At 52.1% G+C, this 22319-nt stretch overlaps 10 protein-coding genes across 10 annotated transcripts; 5 read left to right on the forward strand and 5 right to left on the reverse strand.

Annotated features, from left to right (window-relative positions):
• Positions 1 to 399: 399 nt before the first annotated feature.
• On the forward strand, positions 400 to 1031 carry Z517_11340 (uncharacterized protein; the record flags this gene model as incomplete). The annotated part of the gene is made up of 3 exons (XM_013422924.1): positions 400 to 614; positions 691 to 795; positions 896 to 1031. The coding sequence occupies 3 exons, from the start codon at positions 400 to 402 to the stop codon at positions 1029 to 1031; spliced, it is 456 nt and encodes a 151-aa protein (XP_013278378.1).
• Positions 1032 to 3135: 2104 nt separating this feature from the next.
• On the forward strand, positions 3136 to 4509 carry Z517_11341 (uncharacterized protein; the record flags this gene model as incomplete). Its single annotated transcript, XM_013422925.1, has 2 exons — positions 3136 to 3548; positions 3648 to 4509. The coding sequence occupies 2 exons, from the start codon at positions 3136 to 3138 to the stop codon at positions 4507 to 4509; spliced, it is 1275 nt and encodes a 424-aa protein (XP_013278379.1).
• A 1687-nt stretch (positions 4510 to 6196) lies between these two features.
• On the reverse strand, positions 6197 to 7446 carry Z517_11342 (uncharacterized protein; the record flags this gene model as incomplete). The annotated part of the gene is made up of 2 exons (XM_013422926.1): positions 6197 to 7230; positions 7335 to 7446. The coding sequence occupies 2 exons, from the start codon at positions 7444 to 7446 to the stop codon at positions 6197 to 6199; spliced, it is 1146 nt and encodes a 381-aa protein (XP_013278380.1).
• Positions 7447 to 7932: 486 nt separating this feature from the next.
• Positions 7933 to 9439, reverse strand: Z517_11343 (uncharacterized protein; the record flags this gene model as incomplete). The annotated part of the gene is made up of 2 exons (XM_013422927.1): positions 7933 to 9126; positions 9176 to 9439. The coding sequence occupies 2 exons, from the start codon at positions 9437 to 9439 to the stop codon at positions 7933 to 7935; spliced, it is 1458 nt and encodes a 485-aa protein (XP_013278381.1).
• A 435-nt stretch (positions 9440 to 9874) lies between these two features.
• On the reverse strand, positions 9875 to 11518 carry Z517_11344 (uncharacterized protein; the record flags this gene model as incomplete). Its single annotated transcript, XM_013422928.1, has 1 exon — positions 9875 to 11518. The coding sequence occupies one exon, from the start codon at positions 11516 to 11518 to the stop codon at positions 9875 to 9877; it is 1644 nt and encodes a 547-aa protein (XP_013278382.1).
• A 639-nt stretch (positions 11519 to 12157) lies between these two features.
• Z517_11345 (uncharacterized protein) lies at positions 12158 to 12655 on the forward strand (the record flags this gene model as incomplete). The annotated part of the gene is made up of 3 exons (XM_013422929.1): positions 12158 to 12269; positions 12320 to 12435; positions 12485 to 12655. 3 exons carry the CDS (start codon positions 12158 to 12160, stop codon positions 12653 to 12655), a joined length of 399 nt encoding a protein of 132 aa, XP_013278383.1.
• Positions 12656 to 13025: 370 nt separating this feature from the next.
• On the reverse strand, positions 13026 to 15533 carry Z517_11346 (uncharacterized protein; the record flags this gene model as incomplete). The annotated part of the gene is made up of 1 exon (XM_013422930.1): positions 13026 to 15533. The coding sequence occupies one exon, from the start codon at positions 15531 to 15533 to the stop codon at positions 13026 to 13028; it is 2508 nt and encodes an 835-aa protein (XP_013278384.1).
• Positions 15534 to 16663: 1130 nt separating this feature from the next.
• Z517_11347 (uncharacterized protein) lies at positions 16664 to 19318 on the forward strand (the record flags this gene model as incomplete). Its single annotated transcript, XM_013422931.1, has 3 exons — positions 16664 to 16749; positions 16803 to 19179; positions 19307 to 19318. 3 exons carry the CDS (start codon positions 16664 to 16666, stop codon positions 19316 to 19318), a joined length of 2475 nt encoding a protein of 824 aa, XP_013278385.1.
• A 1102-nt stretch (positions 19319 to 20420) lies between these two features.
• On the forward strand, positions 20421 to 21254 carry Z517_11348 (uncharacterized protein; the record flags this gene model as incomplete). Its single annotated transcript, XM_013422932.1, has 1 exon — positions 20421 to 21254. The coding sequence occupies one exon, from the start codon at positions 20421 to 20423 to the stop codon at positions 21252 to 21254; it is 834 nt and encodes a 277-aa protein (XP_013278386.1).
• A 179-nt stretch (positions 21255 to 21433) lies between these two features.
• Positions 21434 to 22036, reverse strand: Z517_11349 (uncharacterized protein; the record flags this gene model as incomplete). The annotated part of the gene is made up of 1 exon (XM_013422933.1): positions 21434 to 22036. The coding sequence occupies one exon, from the start codon at positions 22034 to 22036 to the stop codon at positions 21434 to 21436; it is 603 nt and encodes a 200-aa protein (XP_013278387.1).
• Between the last annotated feature and the right edge of the window lie 283 nt (positions 22037 to 22319).

Below are 22319 nucleotides of genomic sequence, written 5' to 3' on the forward strand. Positions count from 1 at the left end.
CTGGGGCCATCGCTCTGCTCTCCAATGAAGCAGAGATTATCGGTCGAAGCCACAGGAGCCACAGTTCAGCTGTGGCGCATAAGCCTCTCATCCTTCTTGCCAAGGACGACTACACTCAGATTCGCCCCCTCAAGGTGCATAAGGAGGGCTCACAGGTGATCGACAAAGGGGACGACCCCCAGGGGCCAGAACGCACCGAAGGATTGTGGTGCGAAACCTCATTTCTGTGTAGCATATCAAGGGCCAAAATCTTCACACCACGTTTCAGACGAACGTTGCGCCCCCAGTCTACACCGAACCTGTTTACCCACACAAAAGAACCTATATCACGCAGGCCACTGCTGTTGACACGAAGACTCTGGGCCACGTTCCTGACACCACGTCTATCTCCTCTTCACAATGGCCAAAGCAGGCAACCTCATCGCCCTCATCATCCTGATTGTCCTCGTTGCCGTTGTCGCAGCCATCGGATTTGTGGCCTACTCGATCGCTCATGATGTCGGACACAAGACGCGGCAGAAACTGGAAAGGAAGAACGTTTCATTCAGTCGTGACGGGATGAAAGTCGGGGTGAAAGAAGTGACACGGGAACAACAGGAGGATGCGGCGCAGAGGTAGGCACGAACACATGCGCTCGAGAATTTGTCTTCGGAAGTGCAAGAGAGGACTGACCTGGGAATTCCAACGCAGTGTTTTGACAAAAGTCTGGAACAACTCGTCTCAATCTCCGGCGCTAGGATCGGGACAGGGAAGCAAGACGCCTTCGGGGACGCCTGGAGCGGAGAAGAGGAACCCGTACGTGTGAATTGTTCTTCATTAATGTTCAGTGGCGCCACCTCGGTCAAACAAGAGCATGTGAAATATCAGGAAGCAATGCTGACTTGTCGATGGGCAGGTTTTCGCGCTCATCGTCTTCAGCGCAGTCGGTTCCTAGTCTCTCGCGACACGGGTCAAACCAGAACAACCTGTCTCGCACAACATCGGCGCAGACTCCGCTGTCACGGACCACCTCCTCGCAAAGCAGATCGTAAGAAGTCTCATTATTGAGCATCTCGAGAAGAAGGAGTTATTTTCTGGCAATCCTCTTCGCCGTCGGCGCAAGAGCCGTGAACGTGGAATGGTTTGGCGAGGAACATATGCACAGCAGACTCAGTTCAGATGCCAGACAGAATGGCTGCCAGGAATTGAACCAAAGATGTATGAGGACGACATGATTCAACGGAAGTACAGATGGACGCTTTCGATCAGATCTCAAGAGCCACAGTACATGGCGCGATGGATGCGCAAATGCTCCACAAGCCAATCTGCCTAGATGGCCATGAACCAAAAGGGCAAGATAGCATTTTCTATCCCAATTCAAGGGAACGAGAAATGACACTGCTAAACTGTCATCCTGTTTCAAGCGACCCATTCGTCGCAACGCTTCTGTAAGATGCTTGATAATTCCTGCACCAATATCCGGATACGGAGCATTGACCAACTTCTCGATACTATGTCACTGTGTCCACTGTTCAGGCTGCCGATGGCCCGTGCCCATACCTTGCAACAAGCACATCGTGATTACTCCGCAAATGGGGGTGACTTGGGAGTGTCAGCGATGCTCGGTCAGGGTCTTTGCGCATCGGCCGAAGCAACGACAACATGGGCGTCAAACTAGCCTATCGCAGCGCAACGCAAAGAAATTTCTACGTGTATGCAAGTTGACCTCGTAAAAACATCTCTTGATTGGTCGTTATTTTCAGCTCTCGCTCCCTCGTGCATTCTGCAGGCTCGGCTGTGGCCGGAAAGGCAAGCTCTTTGTGAAACTGCATTTTTTTTATTATGCACCAGTATCTCACGTGCGTTGTGTCGTGGGGAGTGGACTGGGTAATTTCGATGGTGAGGTCAGGTCTCGGTATACTGGTATGATCTTATCTGTGTCGATCACATTGGTTGTTGAGCAGACAACGCTCTCTTTCGATTGCGGAAAGGGGAAATTGGAGGGGGAGAAGGGTGAAGGCCCCAGAAATACGAGGATGGATGGTCTGACAAGGCGTTGACTGAGGGGACACCAGGGCTTTTGCTGAAAATGACAGAATGACCAGACACACAAGAATTTTCACACTGGGGGGGAGATTGCCATTAATCACGCGGGTACCCATCGCTCATCCCGGGGCGGTCGCCTCCAATGCTCAATGCTTACAAGTAATGCTTAATGCACAAATCATCCCCGGTCCCGCGCTCCAGCTTCGTGTTCGGGTTACACCTTGTTCCCAGGCCCTCTTCTTGATAGTGTGCTTGTCCTAGCCAGAGTAAATTAGCATTCAGGACAGATAGGAAACCACAGTATATAGGGTACTCCATTGAGTCTTGTCGTCATGACTGCTATCACATGTGAGTTTACATCACTGCAACCAAGCTGTCGGTGAACTTTGGCAGCTCATAGTGACGTCGAGGAATGCAGTAGAGGGATTTTTTTCTCATAGGCATTGATCGCGAAAGGGGCGCAAACTCTGCGCTTTAGGCGGCGGAGAGCGGGTGTGGTGGAGCTGGACATCCCCGAAAAGCCACCAGTTGGGCGCAAGAGTCTCTCACAAAAAGAGCCCCGAAGGCCCCGAAGGCGAGCGACAAGGCCTGAGCCACTTTAGACTCGCCTACCAGGACGGCTTGGGCTTAGGGCGTATTTTCCTTGGGCCGGCCTGATCGTATCCATTTGCGTGCCTATCCACCTTTTGACCTTCTCGACTGGGCGATACAAGCGACAGAGAGGCCGGCATTCTGTGGAAGAGCGAACCGCGAGCCCGTTGCTCATCTGGGCTGCTTCCTTTTCGCACCAAGTCGATCCGCAGACATCCACATCGTCTCTATCTTCCTCCAGTGCTCACCTAAGCCCTCAACCACTGCCATACTCTCGTACCTCTTTGACTGATTTCCATATCTTCTTTCTTCTTCCCCTTCTGATCATCATTCTTCCGGCCTCCTCGGATCCTCTGCTCGACCCTCTCCGCGTTCTACCCTCGTTGTCTCGAATCTCTACCCCTCGCCGTCGCCTCGAGACTCTTCTACCGCAACGCCAAAGTCCAAATTTCGCGCACGAGACTCGCTCGCCCAGCCTGCCCTGACTTCACTTCCCACTAGGCACCCGACACAGGTGCAATGCAAGCTTCCCTGCCGTCCTGGAAGGACGCAGAAAAGAAGCAGATTCAAATACAGATCCCATGGAAATCCCTACAGCTTCTCGTCCCTCACAGGCTGCGGCGCAGGCTGAGATCCAAGCTCCGCAACCGATCGTCACCTGCATCCACGCTCGCCTCCCTCAAGACTTCGTTCTCTCCTGCCGACACATTACGGTCACTACAGAATCATAGATGGTCGATTTATGACGGGCAATGGCTGTTTCTCGCGGTGGTGGGCATTTTTTCGCTGAGCATCATTGAGTACCCGGGTCCTTTGGTCAAGACGGCGGTCGCTACACTCCTCCTCGCCTCATTCATATTTCCCGTTACTCGACAATTCTTCCGACCCTTTACACCTATTGCCGCATACCTCATTTTCTTCTATGCCTGCAGGTAAGTTTGTTCGTGTGTTTTGGCGAAAATCGCCTTGTTCTGCCCCCAATCTCCCATTCAGTGAAGAAAATACTAAGTGTTGATTTTCCACACGCACAGATTCATCCCGGCTTCCTGGCGACCTCCCATCTGGGTCAAAGTCCTCCCCGCGCTCGAAAACATTCTTTATGGTGCCAACCTCAGCAATATCCTCTCCGCCCACAAGAATACGGCCCTGGATCTCATGGCTTGGTTCCCCTATGGACTGGGTCACTTTGGTGGTCCTTTCGTGGTTGCCGCCATTATTTTCGTCTTTGGTCCACCCACGACTCTTCCAGTCTTTGGATTCAGCTTTGGGTACATGAATCTCGCCGGAGTCATCATCCAGGTCCTATTTCCATGTTCCGCTCCGTGGTACGAGAACATGTACGGCCTGGCACCAGCCAACTACTCCATGCAAGGCTCGCCCGCCGGTCTAGCTCGTATTGATGCATTGCTCGGAATCGATATGTATACCTCGGGATTTACCGCCTCTCCAATGGTCTTTGGTGCCTTTCCGTCACTGCATGCAGCGACCGCCACTCTCGAGGCGCTGTTCATGAGCCACATCTTTCCCCGATACACCCCGCTGTGGGCGTTTTACGCGGCTTGGCTGTGGTGGTCAACCATGTATCTCTCGCATCATTACGCTGTGGATCTGGTAGCTGGGAGCCTGATGGCAGGTGTCATCTTCTACTTCGCAAAGGCTAAGTTCCTGCCGAGACTTCAGCCTGACAAGCGGTACCGATGGGACTACGACTACGTCGAGATCGGTGAAGTCCAGAACGACTATAGCTATGGCATTGCTGGCCTCGATGGCAGCAGCCCCGACAGCGACGAGTGGACCATCGGCTCCTCGTCCTCGATTTCTTCCGGTTCGTTGAGCCCGACCGAGGAGAGCCCCAAGCCTTGGACGGACGCATATTCGAATTACGAAAGATGACATGGTTACACCATTTGATATGAACCCTCCAAGGCTTCTATGAACTCTACAGTACCTTTAACCTGGCGTTTCTGTTACGAATCAAAGACGCATACGGATCAGGAACCTTGCATATGAGCGCTCAATTTTTCTGGATTTCTGCACATAGAACAGCCTCTACTGTAATACAACGACCACTGCGACTACCCCTTTCCCCGACCAGACCACTTCTCAAGGACCTCGCCGAACCCTGTCCTATTTGCTCCGGACACGGTTTATGAGGCTGGCTTGGCGTGGAGTTACACGTGGGGACCCCCCCAGTCGCCAGCACGAGGTTTTTCTTTTTGGACTGGGACGTGGTTGGGGTTGTGAATTGGGAAGGCTTTGCAACGCAGAACCGGCCTGCTATCACCCCACGGTTTTGGCGTTTTTGCTGGACTCCAGCATATTCTGATTTCACACTGGCGTTTAATCTTGGAATGTTTGAGCGATGTGGCTTCCAGCAGCCTGTTTGTCGTCCAGCGGCTACTGTTTACCGTCTGGATGAATGCATTACACTCGCTTTGCACACCCTTTTTGTACAATAAAGATATCGAGATACGACCGATATGCCATTCGCTTGGTCCAACACGGGATACGGGGAAGGAAGACGGGGGAAGGAAGACGGGGGAAGGAAGACGGGGGAAGGAAGACGGGGGAAGGAAGACGGGGGAAGGAAGACGGGGGAAGGAAGAAGGAGGAAGGATCGGAGTCTACATTCGCTTCTAGAACGCGTTCGGATAATGAGTTTGAATGAGCTGTGAGAATTAGGAGCTGGTCAGAGACATGGTTGGTCACGAAATGTCTGCAGGGCGAAATCCATATCAAAATCACGGATGATCCTGGAAATGGACATACAGCCAACCATTGCGACAAGACACCAGAAGAGAACAACCTTTGAACATCAGCCATCCATGTCCATGTCCGTCAGCAACATTCGGCTCTACAACAGCCCCAGCCACGTTCACACATGGTTGAGACCCCATGCCTGCAACATCGCCCCCAACAGGCCTGCATGGTTGTGGGTTGACGATCACAGCGGCTCGATGCATTGACGGAAGCTGCTTGGTCGAGTGATGAGATGTTGTGTAACGGCATTGACATATGCCTGGATTAGGTTGATGAGATGCTCCAGGGACTGGAATCCCACGAGGCGCAAGGCAACCCGAAAATTTAATCTAGTAATTTAATGCCTAATAAAGAAGAGGACCGCGAAGGTCCCTTTTCCAACAACTGTACCTTCTCCCCACCTTCTCTTTGTCTCGGTCGAATATGCCACCAAGAGCAGAGGATGGGTGAATTGGGATCTTGTGCACGGATGGTTCGGCCCCGTGGGTGATGGATGGGGTTTTGAGGCGCAGAGTGTTTCATGTCTTTCGCATGTAAGCATGGCTGGCATGGGTAGGCCCCAGTAGGGTATCAGAGGTGCATGGACTACCTGGGCCGGCGGGAGGGTGGATGCAAGTCCCTATCATCAGATGGAAGGACCTCGATAACCACTAATGCTGTTGTTGTACCGAGTTCTCTTCGATGGTGAGTTGCTTGTATACCATTGTTTCTACGGACGCATTATTTGTACCGAGTAGTCGCTGGGCATCCAGCCATTGTATACCGATTATATCGTACCGTATACCTCGCTCGTGGTCTACTCTGAGCCAGCTGTCATTAACTACTCCATACGCCTCAAGACGCCGTCGAGGCCCATCCTGCTCAGACAGCTCCTCTTGATCTCGTCGACACTGTTGCATCCACAAAGCGCCATGCACCGGCGGAAATCGTCGTAGAGCATCTCCAGCATCTTCTCGACGCCTGACTGTCCACTGTGCGCAAGCGCCCAGATGGCGGGTCGGCCGACCCAGACGCATTGAGCCCCCAGCGCGAGGGCGATGAAGATGTCTGTTCCCTTCCTGATGCCTCCGTCCATGTGGATTGGGATGCGTCCCTGGGCGGCGTTGACGCATTCCACCAATGCGTCAATGGTCGCGGGGACGCCATCGAGTTGTCGTCCGCCGTGGTTGCTGACAATGATGCCGTCGCAGCCGTGTTGAATGGCCAACTCTGTGTCCTCGGCCGTGACGATGCCCTTGATCCAGATCTGCATCTTGGTCCGTTCTCTCAGCCACGGGATGTCGCGGGCCCAGTGGTGCGAGTCGTCGTTGAAGGCCGTGAAGCCGCTATCGTGCGTCTGCTTGCGGATCATCTCACTCGTCAACTCAAGGATGGGGAAACCGAGTCCTTGGGGGGTCCGAAAGTCGTTGCGCCACTCATTGTACCGCACGCCCAGCACAGGCGAGTCGGCGGTGAGCAGGATGGCTTTGCAGCCCGCCGCTTCAGCTCGCTGGATGATGCGCTCCTGTAGGGCCCGGTCTTTCATGGTGTACATCTGCATGGCATAGTTGACGCCGCCGTTGGATGCCCCGACGACGTCCTCTACTGAGTAGTTTGAAAAGCTCGAGATCCCCATGTTGATGCCGACCTTCGCACACGCCCGGGCCGTCGCCACTTCCCCGTCCGGATGAGCCATGGCCTGGATCCCTGCGGGCGACACGCACAGGGGAAACTTGACGGTCCGCCCGAGACAGGTGGTCGAGGTGGACAACTGGGAGACATCGATGAGGACGCGCGAGCGGAGACGGTACTTGTAGAAGGCGGAGCTGTTTTCGGCAATCGTGGTTTGGTAGGTTGAGCCGGAGTTGAAGAAGTCTTGAACGCTCTCAGACGTGTTAGATGTAAGGCGAAGATGCAGCAGAGGACGAAGGGGAAGATGGACCAAGGCATATAAACTAAACCCAACAAATAAACATTACCTCTTGCAACCTCTGGCAGCTTTGCGTCTGCAATTGCTTTGATGTCTTCCATACACAGGATCGAGGGATCATCGCCCTTTACAGGCACCGGAACTGGACCTCCGCCAGACATTCTCGGTTCTGTTCGCGGCTCTTTTTTGTTGCTCTTTGAACGAGTTGGCGATGCTTGACTTGGAGAGGGAGGAGCCAAGTGTTAATCTGCTATGCTCTGCTCTGCTGGTGAGATGGTCTCATCAACCCAAAACTTGAGATTTGAAAAATTCGAGTATCCAAGTCGTTATCAATTTCAAGTCAATACTGACAATAAATTCTCTTCGTGAGCCACGACGTCGCTAAACTCGCAGTTCAATCGGGGATGAACGAAGCGCCCTTTCGATGACAACCACTTGGACAATTTGCCGACTTCGGCCTGTCGCCGGCTGCCAAAGCCTCGCATTGCAAGGTGCATTATCTACAGATTATATACACAGATATCCCCTATCTTGAGAATCTCTTGCGTAGGCTAATATCCATTAACCATGGCCACCGTTAAAACTGAACAAGTACGCGAGAGAATTCTGACCACCCTGGCTTTTGTACAATGCGTTTGAGCAATCCTTCAACACATCGCCTCTTTCTCGTCAAGGATCCTCTTCACCTCAACACCACTCAGTCCTGGTCCATTGAGAATAACGCTTTCAACGGTCCCGACAGTATAAATAGACACCCACATTCCTGGGATTTCATCTTGCAGTATATGAATACACATCCTGAGTTCAGCATCCCCAATCGGGACGGTCAGACTGCCTTTGACATCGTTGATCAACTGCTTCATGGTAAACGACACCTTGCCTCGAACCTTGCTTGGGCTCGAGTGAACACATGACACGAAATTCGCGCTCAATTTGCGTTGTTGTTTCATTCGGAGGATCTCGACCACTTCTGAAATGCGGCCGACAGCGTATCGACGAAGTGTGGCTTCCGCGCTCCGAGGTGTCGCGGCAGAATTGACAAGCGCTTTGGCTCTGACACGGTCTAAGAGGGACAGTGTGCGATCTTTCACAATCTGCGGATTGTTGACCTCATTCCTCTCAGAGGCGTTGCTCGTGTACAGCGAGAACTGCGCGCCTGCACGGGTTTGTGCTTCGGATGCCAACCCCAAGATCTCCCTCCGGGCTGTCTCGGCTTTGGCTATGCGTACTTGGGTCTCGACGCCGACGTCGAAATTCAGACGAGGAAAGTTCTGAATTGGCCCATGGACCCAACAGGAAGAATTATTCCGCTGAGAGACCCAGCAGGCCTCGATTTCGGCTTCATACAGCTTTTGTAGATTACACTCATCCCACCGGGGAATGAAAGATCTCTTGCTGCCTGCACCCACATACTCGATGTTGTAGCGGGCAAAATCGGCGCCCGTCATCGTGAGTCTAAAGGGCCCTTCTTGGTGCTTGAGGAGACGACCGCTGAAATGTGTTGAGACGTCCAACTCGTAGATGGCCAGCATCCGTTGAATATCCTCCCTTGTCACGGTGTGTTTCTTCCAAAGCCTGGTGACAGAGCTCATCAGACTTCCCAAATCGGCTGGTGTGGATTGGCCATTGTGTACAAGGTGGAGAGCAAATGCCTTGAGTAAGGCTGCGTGCAGTGACACAAAGTCCTGCAAAACTGGAGGAAGAGCCTGCGGAACTGGCTCGGCATTATCCGTGTCGAGGGAAAGTTGCCGAAAGGTGAGGGTTGGGGAGAAGTCCATATCGACGACCTCTTTTTCACCTTTGGACTTGCTGGAGGGAGGCGTTGGTAGTTGCAACTTGGGCTGAGGAGAGGTTAGCACAGCTGCAACAAGCGCCTCAAAGGGCTCTGACCTTTTTGCTGTTGATCTGGGTGATATACACACTGCCCGCCTCGCTCTCACTGTCATCCTGCACTGCATCACGTTTGCGCTTGGGGACATGCTTGAGAGTCTTCTTGGTTTGGGCCACAGGTTTGGGAGCGACCTCTTCCAATTTCGACCTGAGGGCGACGGAGAGTTTGGCAGATTTCGAGGCTTTAGAGACCTTTGCGCGGGTGTCGATGGGCGTTTGTCGTTTGCTGATCCGATGCGAAGTTCCACGCACGGAAAGAGCCATCGCTAGACCGGGGAAGGAAGGTGCGGCCTCGAAATCAACTGTCTACGCTGAGGCTGTGAAAGCGAGAGTCAAAGAGCACTGAGCAGAGTTGTATGTTGCACCGAGAAGAGTGAATAGACCTAGGACTGAGAGTTTCACAAGCTCGGCATTCCTGTATGTTTGGATATACTTCCTGGCTCGAGTGCAATTGGATCTGTCTCGCCATTTAAGAGGAAATCGAAAATCGCGTCGCGACGCGACCCGCAATTGCGCTAACCTAATATGGTTATATTGCTTCCCCAGCCACCGATTATCGGCCTTGACAGATGATCATCCTCAGACCCAACTATGGAATACTCGGTACGAGGTACTTGTCTCCCAACCTCACCACGCCCAGGTACTCCAGTCAAACGCCTACGCTAACTAATGAAGAATGCACTTCGCTCTCTCAGACCACTAGTCTTGGTCTGGAACATAAACCTCATCGGTTCCCAATCGCGGAGACGAGTCTTGCTCCACTTGATCGTCCTCGCTGTCATACGCACGACCTTTGCCCTTGTCTTCCCTTTCTCTCGCCCTCTCTCGCTCCTGCGTGCCCTCAATGGACGACTGTTTTTCAGGTTTGAATATCGTCTGCGTGTTTCCCCCTTCAATGTCAGCCTTCTCAGGTATTCCTTTGATCTCTTCCACAGGGTTGTCATCTGCCGCTGGTTTGAGAGTCGGCTGATCGAAGATGGTGGCTATCGGCCGGGTCTCCAGACTTGCAGCATCGTTGGTCTTCAATACATGCTTCCTGTCGCTCCAATAATCGAGTGCTCCAATTTCAGCGTCGGCAGCCTCCACGGCAGCAAGCAGATTATTGATTCTCCGGCTTTCAGCGTCCCCCTCCGGCTTGTTCTGTTGTTCGTGGGACTTCCGGTGTTCGCGCGCTTCAATTGCCGTCTTTTTAAGATATGAAAGGAGCTGCCTCCTGGAATTTTGGAAAACGAGAAAGGACATGATATCCGGTATGTGGTCTTTGAGGTAGACTAGCTCCTCTCCGCCTTGTTGAACAAACCTCTTGACCACATCAATTTTCTCTCGATCGATGGGCGCAAACTTTAGTGCCGTAAGGAGGGTCGCGATGTCTTTGATCTCCTCGGGCGGTTCGTCGTGATCAATTGTGCTTGGGAAGCTCACGAAGCTTGATGGTCTCGCGGTTTTACCGGGGCCATCTACTGCACTGATTGGACTACGATCTCGTTTGGAATGAATGGTGAAATAGTCGCCGTTTAGATGGTGGGCATCGCGCACGCTTCCTGGCCTACCATAATTGTCATGCACATCCCGCTTGACTCTCTTCCGTAACCATCGTCTCCGCCGGACGAATGAGTGAAACCAAGGATGTGTCCCATGCCAGGTCCAGTTGCGTCCAAAGGCAAAAGAATACTGCCATCCTTCCTCGTCTACGTCGTGGCTCATGTCGACGTACCAGCTGTTCCATGCCCATTCCCAGGTCGGATCAGGCACCTGGGCATTGGTGATATTGACAGCTGAATCCTTCAGATCTTTGGTTGACCAAGGACTGGGATCGGGCGGCAGCAGAGACGAGTGCGAATAAAATGGAATGCCACAGAAGAACCATCCACGCTGGTTTTCGTAGAGTATGTCAATCTCATGGACTTCGTGTTTAAGCTTTCTGGACTCTCGCTTTCTCCTCTCTGCTCGCTTCCATCCTCTTGTCACAGATGCCGCGTGTGCAAAATCCACCTCCTGCGTACCAGCCTGTGTCCCGGCATCTGGCGTCTGTTGAGCTGTTGCCGGCCGTGATGAGTGTTCGTCGACAGCAACAATACTGCTCGTCTTGGAAGGGTACCGGTCCTGCTGGTACTTGGCATACTTCCGACGGCCAAGGTGCTCCTTCAAAGAATCTCTTGTTCCCTTGGTTGTCAACTCTCTTGCGCTCGAGCTTGGAGAGCTTGAACGAGGCTCATCGTGGGATTGGGGTTCGTTCACAGGCCGGGTGCTGTCGATTAGAGAGATCTCATGGTCGTACGGATCAGCTGCAGATCCATCATAGGCAGTAATATGAGTCAGAATCTTGGAAACATTTTCTGACATGCCTCTGGAACTTTGGCGCGCTCAGCGAACCAACTCAGCCGGCCTCAACTCCGAGTCGAGGTTCAAGGCCTGGACGGCTAACCAAGAGTCTACACCAGTGGCGCCTGCACCCAAATTGCGAGGTTCGTTTTCGAGACTGCTTTACCAGGGCGCTAATGGTATGTAGGAAATGATAAAGTGATGCGTTAGATTATGGAGAGGTTTATTGCGGACTTGGTAGGCAGGTTTTCTATGGGAAAGTATAAGAGCGCACCTGCAGTGGGCGGCGGTGCAGTGTTTACGTCGTCGGCGTACGCGAACAGAAAGCTGAGTGGCTGGCGTCTTCAGATGACGCGGGGAATTGAATTCTCGTATTTTCGCCATGCCGCCAATGATGTCACTGACACCGACCACCTGCACCACCTGCAATGCCAGGTTTAATTGCCTGCGCAGCTGCAATCATACCACTACTGCCTTTACGAGCCCTTGTTGAACGCCGAGCTGACCTTCACCAATAGCTTCAGAGGTTCGTTTCGTACCTAGCCCAGCTCACATCTTCTCTAAGTATCGTCATTCCTCGACTCACTCACCATTGAGCAGTTCACTTCCAGACATCCTCCGTTCCTGAATCACTTCAGCACATCCCAGAGTCTCGGCGTCATGTCTTCGAGCCGCGGACTTACTGTTGCGGGCCTGGCGGTAGCTGGCGGAGTCGGGTACTATCTCTATAACGCTGGTGGCAACCCCAAGGTCGCTCAGAAGAACCTCGAGGGTAGGCCTGTGCGCCCGTTTGACATTGAGACTTACTAAACTTATGAATAGCCGATGCCTCCAAGTTCTCCTCACAGATAAAGAGTGAAATCCCGGGAAGAGAAAAGGAAGCCGAGAAGAAAGGGGAGGCCATCGCTTCTCAAGCAGGCCAGAAGTTTGACCAAGCTGTGAGCCGCATCCTCGTATCCTGCAGATTGAGATACTGACAATATTTAGTCTGCTGACGCCAAAGCCAAACTCACCGAAGCCGAAGCAAAAGCAAGAGAGGTTAGCCAGAAGACTGGAAGTCAGATCAACAGTGCCATCGACAAGTTCGATAAAACGGTGGAAGAAAAGGCCGCAAAGGCAAAGAGTGGGATAAGCAGCTGGTTCGGAGGCAGTAAGTAGGTCAAAATGTTGGGAGACCTGCGGGTTTTGGCGTCGGCGGAATACCATCTCTGTATATTCTTGCCCGTGGGCTGCTTCGGCATCGATGGATCCTCAAGATGACACTCGATCACCTCATATGACAAAGTAGTGTCTGTCAGTTTCGTGAACCTCCATAATCATATTAGTCACACAGAACATTGCTATTTGGTACTTGAAGAATCTGCGAGCGGCACATTTTGAATCGTGTTAGGCGAAAAGGGGATGATGTCGGATGGTTTGGTGATACATAGTCCTCCTCGTCTTAAATACGCACTTTCGTGTAAAGTTGGTATGTCCAACACGGCGTGTGCTGAACAGCAGGTGGATTTGCCATGGGATAGTGGTTTGTTCATCGCTTGTCACGGAAAAAGACCTCTGCGCCCTTTTCTATGTCTGACCAGTCCCGCAAGCTGTTGTTCATGCTTCCATGTATCCAGGCAGGCAACTTGCGAGATATCCTCTCTGTTGAAAACCGTCTGTCGAGCATCAAGATCGCAGCATAGTCGTTTCTGTGCCGGATTACTCGTCCGATGCTTTGATTCACAGCTCTCATGCAGGTGTTTTCGTAGTACCCTCTGCTCGCACTTTTCGCCTCGGCCCTGCTTTCTGCTTCCGTCTTCCCCTGGCTTTTGCAGTACTCATATCGAATCCCCTCAATATGTTCCATCTTGGCCCTCCATTCCGCTCCGTTAGCATTTGGGAATGGAAGACCAACTGCAATTACAGCCCGACCGAGTTTGTCTGAGAAGTTGATGCCCTCTGAAAGCTTTCCACCCACAACTGACAACATCAGGCCCCCTCTCCCGCTATCCACGGCGGCGGCGTATTCCTGCAGTAGTTGATCGACAGCTATTGACTTGGATTCCTGGAAAGTTGCCTTGACGTTACCAAGCGCTTGCATTACTGACCGGGGAGCTGGTAGGCGCTGCCAAATTGAAACCACTCGTGCGAGATAATCGTAGCTTGGGAAGAATACCACAACCCCATCCGGCACGATGCTGCATACTCGTACAACAAGGTCCCCCAATTCAATTATCATTCTTTCGGAGCCACGCATTTCGTACCTGAAATCGAACTCAATGCCAGAAGGTCCCCTCCCAACGGCCTGAGCGAATAGGTGAGAAGGGGGAACTATATGGCCGAAGCTGAATGTCCGCAGCCGATCTTTGTCGAGATATGAGAACAAATAATCCGAATAGTCGGACATGGGGGACATGGTGCCGCCTGCCAGAATGACCGATCTAGCATCTTGAACTATTTGTCGAAAATGCTCTCTGGGGTCGAGCAGCGTGTATCGGACGACAACTTCGTCATCATGTCGGCTTATGAAGAATCGTCCTTCGTCGTCCGGATTCATCAATACTATCAGAAAGTTTTGAAACTGCAGCAAGGCACCCTTGCCTTGATTCGAATCAGAGTGGTCTCGTCGCATCTCGGAGTATCCCTCAACCTTGTGGCAGAGCTTACTTTCGTGTAGGTATTGCAAGAGTTTGTGGGGTTTGATCTGATCAACGCCTTTCCCGGCCATAAGTTGTGCAGCCGTTATAGTTGCTTCAGTTGAAGTCGTCTTTTGCAACGTGCCACGCAGACTGTCGGTCATCGAATTCAGCAACCGTATCACTTGCATAACATACACACGATTTTTCCCTTTCAAGCGATTTTTGAAGCGACCCGCGTAAGCAGTAACTTGCCGAGCACCTTCTTCGAGCTGGCTCAAACGCAGTGAGATGGAGAAGGTGTCTGCGATGGCATCCATAAGATTGTGAGCCTCATCAATGATCACAACATTGTTTTTCACGGAGACCCCCAGAGCTTCACGGGCGGACCGTTGTAGGAGGAGAGGATAGGGCAACGTGAGCACCTCGCTCATGGTTATGGCTGCTCGAGAAGCATAATAGGGACAGAGTTGCATTTCCCTGCCTAGACGACTCGTATCTTCGATGTCGCGAACCTCTGCAACAACTCGGTCTCGAAAATCTTCAACTTTTGATTTATCGTCTCTTGCAGGGATATAGGGACATTTTTTGTCTTTGGGAGTGGCAGGCTTCTGCAGTTCGAGACATTGCTCGTTGATTGCGAAGGCAGACGACAGTCCTGCAACTTTGCTGTTTATGCACAAATTTTTTCGTGAGGCTAGAGCAAGATGTTTAACTCGTTCCTCAAGCGAAGGCTTGTGTGTGAAATCTGCAGCTTCTAAAGAAAGGGATGGAGGAGGTTTGACACGGCGCAGCTCATTCACGAATTGTGTGAGCTGAGAGTGAGTGCGCGAACAAAAGATAATCTTAAGTCGATCTTTTTCTTCTTGTTCTTCAACATTAGTTCTCATTGGGCCTTGTAGCTTGTCGAGCAGGGCTTGAGTTGAGCTCGAGAGGCCGGCGGTTGAGTAGTTTGCAATGCTCGTCTCTTCCCTCTCGCTGTCGTAGTCCTCCAACGTAAACTCATCCTCATCTGGAGCATTACCCTCGTCGTTTGGAATCTTAGTTCGAGGCTTCTTGGAAGTTTTCGCGTCGTGTTGACGCTGTCGGCGGGATGCTTCTTCTTTACGGATTCTGGAAAGCCTCAACTCAAGCTCCTCGCGTTCAAGAAGTAGCTCACGACGTTGGGCGGTTTTTTCAGCCTCTAACAGCCAGTCAAGCGGCTCACCTCCATCCGTCAGACCTTGAAGTGCCCGTTGTTCATGGTCTCGGAGCCAGGTCAAAGCACCACAGATCAAGCTCAACGACTTGCCAGTGCCTGTAGGAGATTCAAAGATTCCCACCTTCCTCTCCTCTATGCAGCGATAGAGTTCTCTCATAAAATCTAGCTGGATGGAATAAGGCTGGTAAGGGTGACAGAAATTGGCTTGGGTAGGCTCCATGATGGTTGCCTACTTCGATCGAAGCCTTGCGCCCGTTACTGTTGCAAAATCAGTTGCAGGGTATAATCTAATTGAGGTTAACGAGGTTTGGAGGCATTCTTAGCAGAGAAACACTTGCGCATCGGACGCGAGGGAGTGGTATTGTCGTTCGGAGTGGCTGGGACGTTGAAGGCCTTCGAAGAGTGTCTGGCAATCTGCCAAAGGCCATAGCAGATACATACTCGTACCTTTGCACAGGCAATCGTAGTGAGGACGGATATTGCCAAATGATTGGACACCCGCTTGAAGGAACGGCTCGTCGTATGCAAAGGAATGAAGGCCCCGATTTTGAGAATTGTCAGGGGACAAAATCTCGTTGCCAAAATTGTACCCGGTACGAAGGGGATATGACTTTGTTGTGGCAGTGCAGGGCTGCGACTGATCCTTAAAGCCTAGCGGCGCCAGCTGGGCCCTAGACGCCTGTTGACCTCAACTTTATTCGCCTGGGGGCGTATTCCCACCCAGGGTCTCCTCTTAGCCGAGCCTGTTGAGCCTCTGCTGTGTGCCTACGAGTCCCTAAGAGCACCCAAGTAAGTACCTAAGGTAGCGCCTACGGATGCCTAGGCGGGTAGGATCGGCCAGCTGCCTCTCATCTCGCAGCGCGCAACGCCAATTACCGCAGCCTCGCCCTGCCTGCGCCTTCCCACTATTCTGTCCATCGTCTGTATCAACTAAACTTCCACAAGTGCACAGACAAGGCTCGGCTGTGATTGATGCGGCCTTCCAGGCCAGGTTCATATTCCTACTTTGCCCTTCCAGTGCCCTCCAAGACATGTCTACAAAGGAACCAGCGTTGCGAAATTGTGCTCCATTGATCTACTTCCTTCTGGACCCCACCCTGTGACCTAAGAATCCAACATACTCGTACACCCTGACTGTGTAAGCACCAGGGCAATCTCCTGAACGCCCGGCTGAACATATCATTATCCCCTCCGCTTCCTTTGCGGGAGTGGGACGGATTCTGGCCTCATACCTTTCGAAGAAAAATCAATCTAAAAGCTGCCAGGTGCTCAGGAGGAAGACACCTCGGGCTCGGATTCAGCTGAGAATACGAAACGCTGAACACCTCAGATCGCCCTTGGATCATCACCATGAGTTATCACACGGGCGCCACTTTCGTCCCTGGGGGAGATGATTCTTACTACATGCCAGAAATTATACAGCCAACACCAAACAGGTATGTACGACTGCTGGACTGACGTCGCCGCCGATCACTGCTAAGCGCTACAGAGTACATGAGCTGCCAAACAACATACAACATAATGTGGCTCAGATGGAGCAAGCTGCCTCAAATCCCACCTCTGCGAATTCTGCCTACTCAGGATCAGTCTACTCTCCCCAGTCCGCCGAATATATGCAGGGTGGCACGCAATCATGGGCGCCGCCACAAGCCCCTCACACGAACGTCCAAGGGTATGATCAGAGGGCGCTCCAGGACAACCAAACCGAAGCATACAGGCAAGATAACCTTTTCCCCGCCAGAACGACCTCGATGGCCCCGACGGAACAGCCAAACTTTTCTCCGTTTCCTATGCTCCGCAACCCTCCTCCCAACATACCGCCGACCGATGAACAGAAAGAGGCCACACTAGAAGCCGCAAGGGCTGCTGTGCTCAACTGCAATGACCCTGATACCCAGCTGACGTGGGCACAAGACGCGTTATCATACGTTGAGATATGCCTCCAAAATGAGGAAAGAGTCGCTCTGGCACAAGCACCCCGAACAAGGACGCCTCGCATTGAGCACGTCCTTAGGGAAGACGCTATCAAGATCGTCAGCTTTCTTGCCGATCAACACCATCCCAAGGCCGAGTTCATGAGGGGCATGTGGCTTGAATTTGGCAAATTCGGACACAGGGTTGACAAGAAAGAAGCATTCTATTGCTACACAAGAGCTGCGGAGAAAGGGTATGTTCGTGCGGACTACCGCATTGGAATGCAGTTCGAATCTTCAAACGATGCATTGAAGGCAATTCGGTACTATCAGAAAGGCGCGGATGCTGGAGATTCAGCCGCCTGCTACAGGCTAGGAATGATGACACTCCTTGGCCAGCATGGACAGCCACAGAACTTCGAACGTGGTCTCAACCTCATATATATGTCGGCCCAGACAGCAGATGAAAACGCACCGCAAGGCGCCTATGTCTTTGGCATGCTCCAAGCGCAACAGATGCCACAAATCCAGATTCCGGATCAATTTTTGCCCAGGGATATTGCTGGAGCCAAGATGAACATCGAAAAGGCTGCGTACCTGGGATTTGCCAAAGCCCAAGTGAAGATGGGGGCAGCATATGAGCTTTGTGAGTTGGGCTGCTCCTTTGATCCTGCTTTGTCCTTGCATTACAATGTCCTCGCCGCAAGACAGGGTGAACCGGAAGCAGAATTGGCCATCAGCAAGTGGTTTCTTTGTGGCCACGAGGGTCTTTTCGAGAAGAATGAGGAAGTCGCCTTTACGTATGCGCAGAGAGCAGCTCTGTCTGGGTTTCCGACAGCCCAATTTGCGTTAGGCTATTACTATGAGGTCGGCATATACGTCCCGGTGAATTTCGAGCAGGCCAAGGAGTGGTATCGCAAGGCATCACAAAGCGGTAATCAAGATGCTACAGGAAGGATCGATGCTATCTCTAGGTCAAAGACCCTCTCTCGAAAAGACCATGAAAGTGTCGCACTTAAGAAGATCCGGCAGCAACGTGGCTCGATGATCGGAGGAACCGATGTGCCTTCAGTTCCCGCGATGCCAACTTTGTCAGAAGAGGCTGAGGCTGAACAGCTCGAAATGCCGGATCCTTCTCGATTGTCGCTCAACAGCCAGAGAGCGCCTCCAGCCAGGCCTGGCAGCGCGGCCCCTTACCCCACTGGTCCCCCGAATATGCCGTCTGTGAATCAAGGTCCGGATATTCGACCCCCATCGGCCTTTGGCATAAACCCCAACCTTCGACCAACCTCGGCCGCGGCCATGGGAGCCCCAAGACCTGATCCATATGGCTCTCCCCCATCTAACATGCCTCAGCAGCGGCCTTATTCTAACCCTGGAGGGCCCGGTTACCCTGGTCCTGGGTATGGCCGTGGAGGACGCATGCCATCAGGAGGACCCCCGCCTCAGGGCCAAGGAATTCCTACTATCAGGCCACCATCAAGACCCAACAGCTCCTCACCGTACCTTGGGCCAGGGCCGCAGCCAGGAGGTCAGTCACCACCCGCAAAGATTGACATTGGCTTTTCCGCTCCTCTCGAGCCAGAGAGACGACCTCGACCTCAGCAACAACAGCCAAATGGGCCTCCCCTGCCGAACCCTAACAACCCTCCACGTGGGTCCCCAAGACTTCAACAAGGCCCTCCCTCGCAAGGTCGTCCAGGTCACAATGCTGGTGGATACAGTGGCATGCCCAACTCCAATGTCCGGCCTCCCAACAATCAAGTACAAGTACCACCGAATGTCAAGCCTGCAAATCTCCCACCTTCCAAACCCGATGCGAGTGCACCCATTGGTGGGGGACCACCTTCTAAACCGAGTACTGTTCCAGCAAATGCGGCACGACCTCCCGGGAAGGGGCCCAAGACATTCGATGAGATGGGCGTTCCCCCGGGGAAGGATAAGAGCGAATGTGTAAGTGATTTTAGAACCTGTTTTTCTGCACCCAAAATGAGTGGGATTCTCCCGCTCTCAGGAAGACATTGGCCCCTAACCCGTTTTGCCTTGATTACGTTCGTGGCTGACTCTCTGAAAATGACAGGCTGTTATGTAACGTGGCAATGGGTTTCTATTTGAGAATTACAGTGATCAGAGTGTGCTATGTATGATACCCTGGATATGTGAGCGTTTTAAGTGATTTCCTTCAGCAACCGAAACTATTCTTCAATGAGGCACGGCATTCGGCATGCAGATGGGCATCGATATCGGCATGGGCTAGCAACGCATGGCTTGTTTGGATAGCGAACACATCGAGATTTGATGTCCAGCAGACGACCGAAAAAGTCCACGTTCAATCGGATAGATTGCCGCCTTTCTTACCGCGAGTCTTCGAATGCCTATCCTTTCTGTTCTGTTTGTTAGCCTACTGTAAATCTGCTTTATGCCCATCGTGCTGTCCACCTGCCTTATATTGCGACCACAGGTCAAACTCGGACGCAAAGCTGGAGAAAACACCTCCCTCATCTTGGTGTCCTCGGCCATTTTGTGACATCAGGGATGAAGATGCCTCTATGGCCACAGAACAAGCACTGCCTTCCAGGGAAACGCGCGGCTGAACATGGCGCTGATACCCTCCCTAGGCTGACATAATTATCAAGTTGGTCATTGGCCAATCGCAGGAGATGAATGCTCCGCAAAGCTTAGCTGAGCTTGTCCATTCCCTTCCAACCACTATTCTCTTTCTGGTCATCAATTCGATGGCAGGGCGATGTGATGGGCGATTGCGAAACCCTCGTACCCAACGAGTGCAATATGATACTGCAGCCTACAACGTCGCATCTGCTCTCGTCTCCATCGCATGCATGTAAATAGTGCTGCCTGGGATTGATCCAGTGGTTCGCCTCCACAACGCGATCCGCATTCAGATCGACGCTCGTGAAATGCGCCAAATATCGCATTCGCTTCGAATGGAATGCCTCTTTTGGTTAGCGGCTGCACCCCCGGTGCCCTCTTTGGCTATCGATTCGTAGGCCATGGTCTGCTATGATGGAAATCCGAGGCAAGTGTTTACAGCTATAAGAGTCTTGAGATCTCTCGGTCCAGAGTATCTCCAAATGCACTCAGGTTGCAATTGACACGAACGTGGCCCGTGAAAACAGCCGTCCTTCCCACAATCACAAAACGTACTGTGCTGAACAATCTACAAGAGTCCAACCATGGCGCTCGATGCAGTGACGAAACTCTCAATCGCAGAGATGTCAATTTACATCCCTCTCCTCCTCCCCACTGGGTTGCTGTTCTACAGACATGGTCGACGCTCACTTGCAGCATTTTTCTTCCTCGCTGCCTTCGAGATACTTCGCATTGTCGCCTCAGGCATTCAAATCGGCAGTCATAACGATCCACACCCTTCTACGTCTGGGGCAATCGTTTCCTCCATTGGCCTTAGTCCTTTGCTGATTGCTACTGCTGGCTTTCTGGCTTTATTAAAGGGCTACTACGCAACGTCGAACAGCAGTCAGCTTACAACTTTGGTTCAAGAGGTGGCTATCCATGTTGGCGCAATCACTGGCATTGCACTCCTCGCGACTGGTGGAGCGAAGCTCGGGGGTGACCTCAACAGCCAAGCAGACGTTGACTCGGCCTATACATTCCTTGAAGCTGGTGCCGTAATCCTCCTGATCACATGGATTACAGTCTCGTTCCTCTGCGGTCAACTTTACCTCAGGCTTCGAAAACACCGAGCTGCTGCATCTCTGATGATTCTGGCATGCATCTTCATTGGAGTGAGAGCAATCTACAGCGTCGTGTACGCTTTTAAGCATGCGCAGTCGCTGAGTCCCTTTACGGGCACATTTGCTGTGAGATTCGTCTTCACATTCTTGGCACAACTCATCGCAGCTTTGTGTCTGCTGGCCGTTGCGTTTGTGACGCGCAATATATTGAGCGACCACGGACTGGATGCTCGGGCCCAGGCACGGAGGGTTCGACATCCGCGCCAACACAGTCGAGGCGCTTCGATCCCACTCACGTCGGGTTCTTCCAAATGAATATCATGCCACTCATTGGGTGCCTCTGCAAGAGCCTGGAAAATGAAATGTGTTGGGAAACCTTCTCATGAAAAGAAATAGACGAGGGCTGGAATAGCTCTGCGGTGGATTTGAGGACTACAAGCCTTTTAGCATTTAGACAATAGCATTCTTTTCGTTATTTGGAGCGATAACTTTGTCTATGGCTTGTCATGCATTGACCAGGTGCTCAGAAAGATGTTCCAGCAGAAGCCGACCAACGAAATTACAGACACTCTCCATTGGACTGGAACCCATATGAAGTTGATCAGAGCCACGCATGGCCACACCTTCCAACTCGCCCAGATGATACTGAAGATGCGCGTCTGAAACTCTTCGAGGAGCGAGTGCCAGCTCTGAAGCTGTGCAATGTTTGTGCAGGTCAAAAACGTGAGGTTGATGACGAACTGGCCGACTGTTTGATCCAGAATCAGCTTTGTCAAAGTATTTCGCCAATTGAGTTCTGCTGTTGATTTCGCCTTTTCTTCGGCCGCGACGGGTTCCTCGGAGGAGTCATTTAACAGGTCAGAATCTGGGTGTGCCAAGCTGACATTCGTTACGCTGGGAAAACTATCCTCGAGAAATTGCTGCCACACTGATGCCAGCGGCGCGGACACAATACCAAATACCGCAAACTCAACAACGCGGGTCCAGTTCACTGAGTCAAGGGACTGCACGTTCCACAGAGTGAGCGTTTGGGCTGTGAAATTTGCGGCGGCCTTGAGAATGGCGGATTGGATAGTGACTGAGAGGATGGAAGGCATGGCACTAGTATGGGCTCAGAGGCTCTTCTTGTTATATTACGGACTGATCTGCCTACCCGACGGCAGCCCCGAAGCACCAGCAGCGGGAAGTGAACTCCCCAGACTTAGGGGAAGGTATATTCGTGTGATAAGGCTCTTTTTGTTGACAGATATTGTTGCCAAGGTGCCCTTTAGCCTAATTTGAGAGCAAATGTTATTGGTTTGATACTAAGGTAGGGGGGAATGGGGTTCAAGACAAAGGGATCTCTGAGAGGTTAGTCTTGTATCATGAAACAGCAAGAGA

This window comes from Fonsecaea pedrosoi (genome assembly GCF_000835455.1).
Source record: "Fonsecaea pedrosoi CBS 271.37 unplaced genomic scaffold supercont1.8, whole genome shotgun sequence".
Lineage (NCBI taxonomy): Eukaryota > Fungi > Ascomycota > Eurotiomycetes > Chaetothyriales > Herpotrichiellaceae > Fonsecaea > Fonsecaea pedrosoi.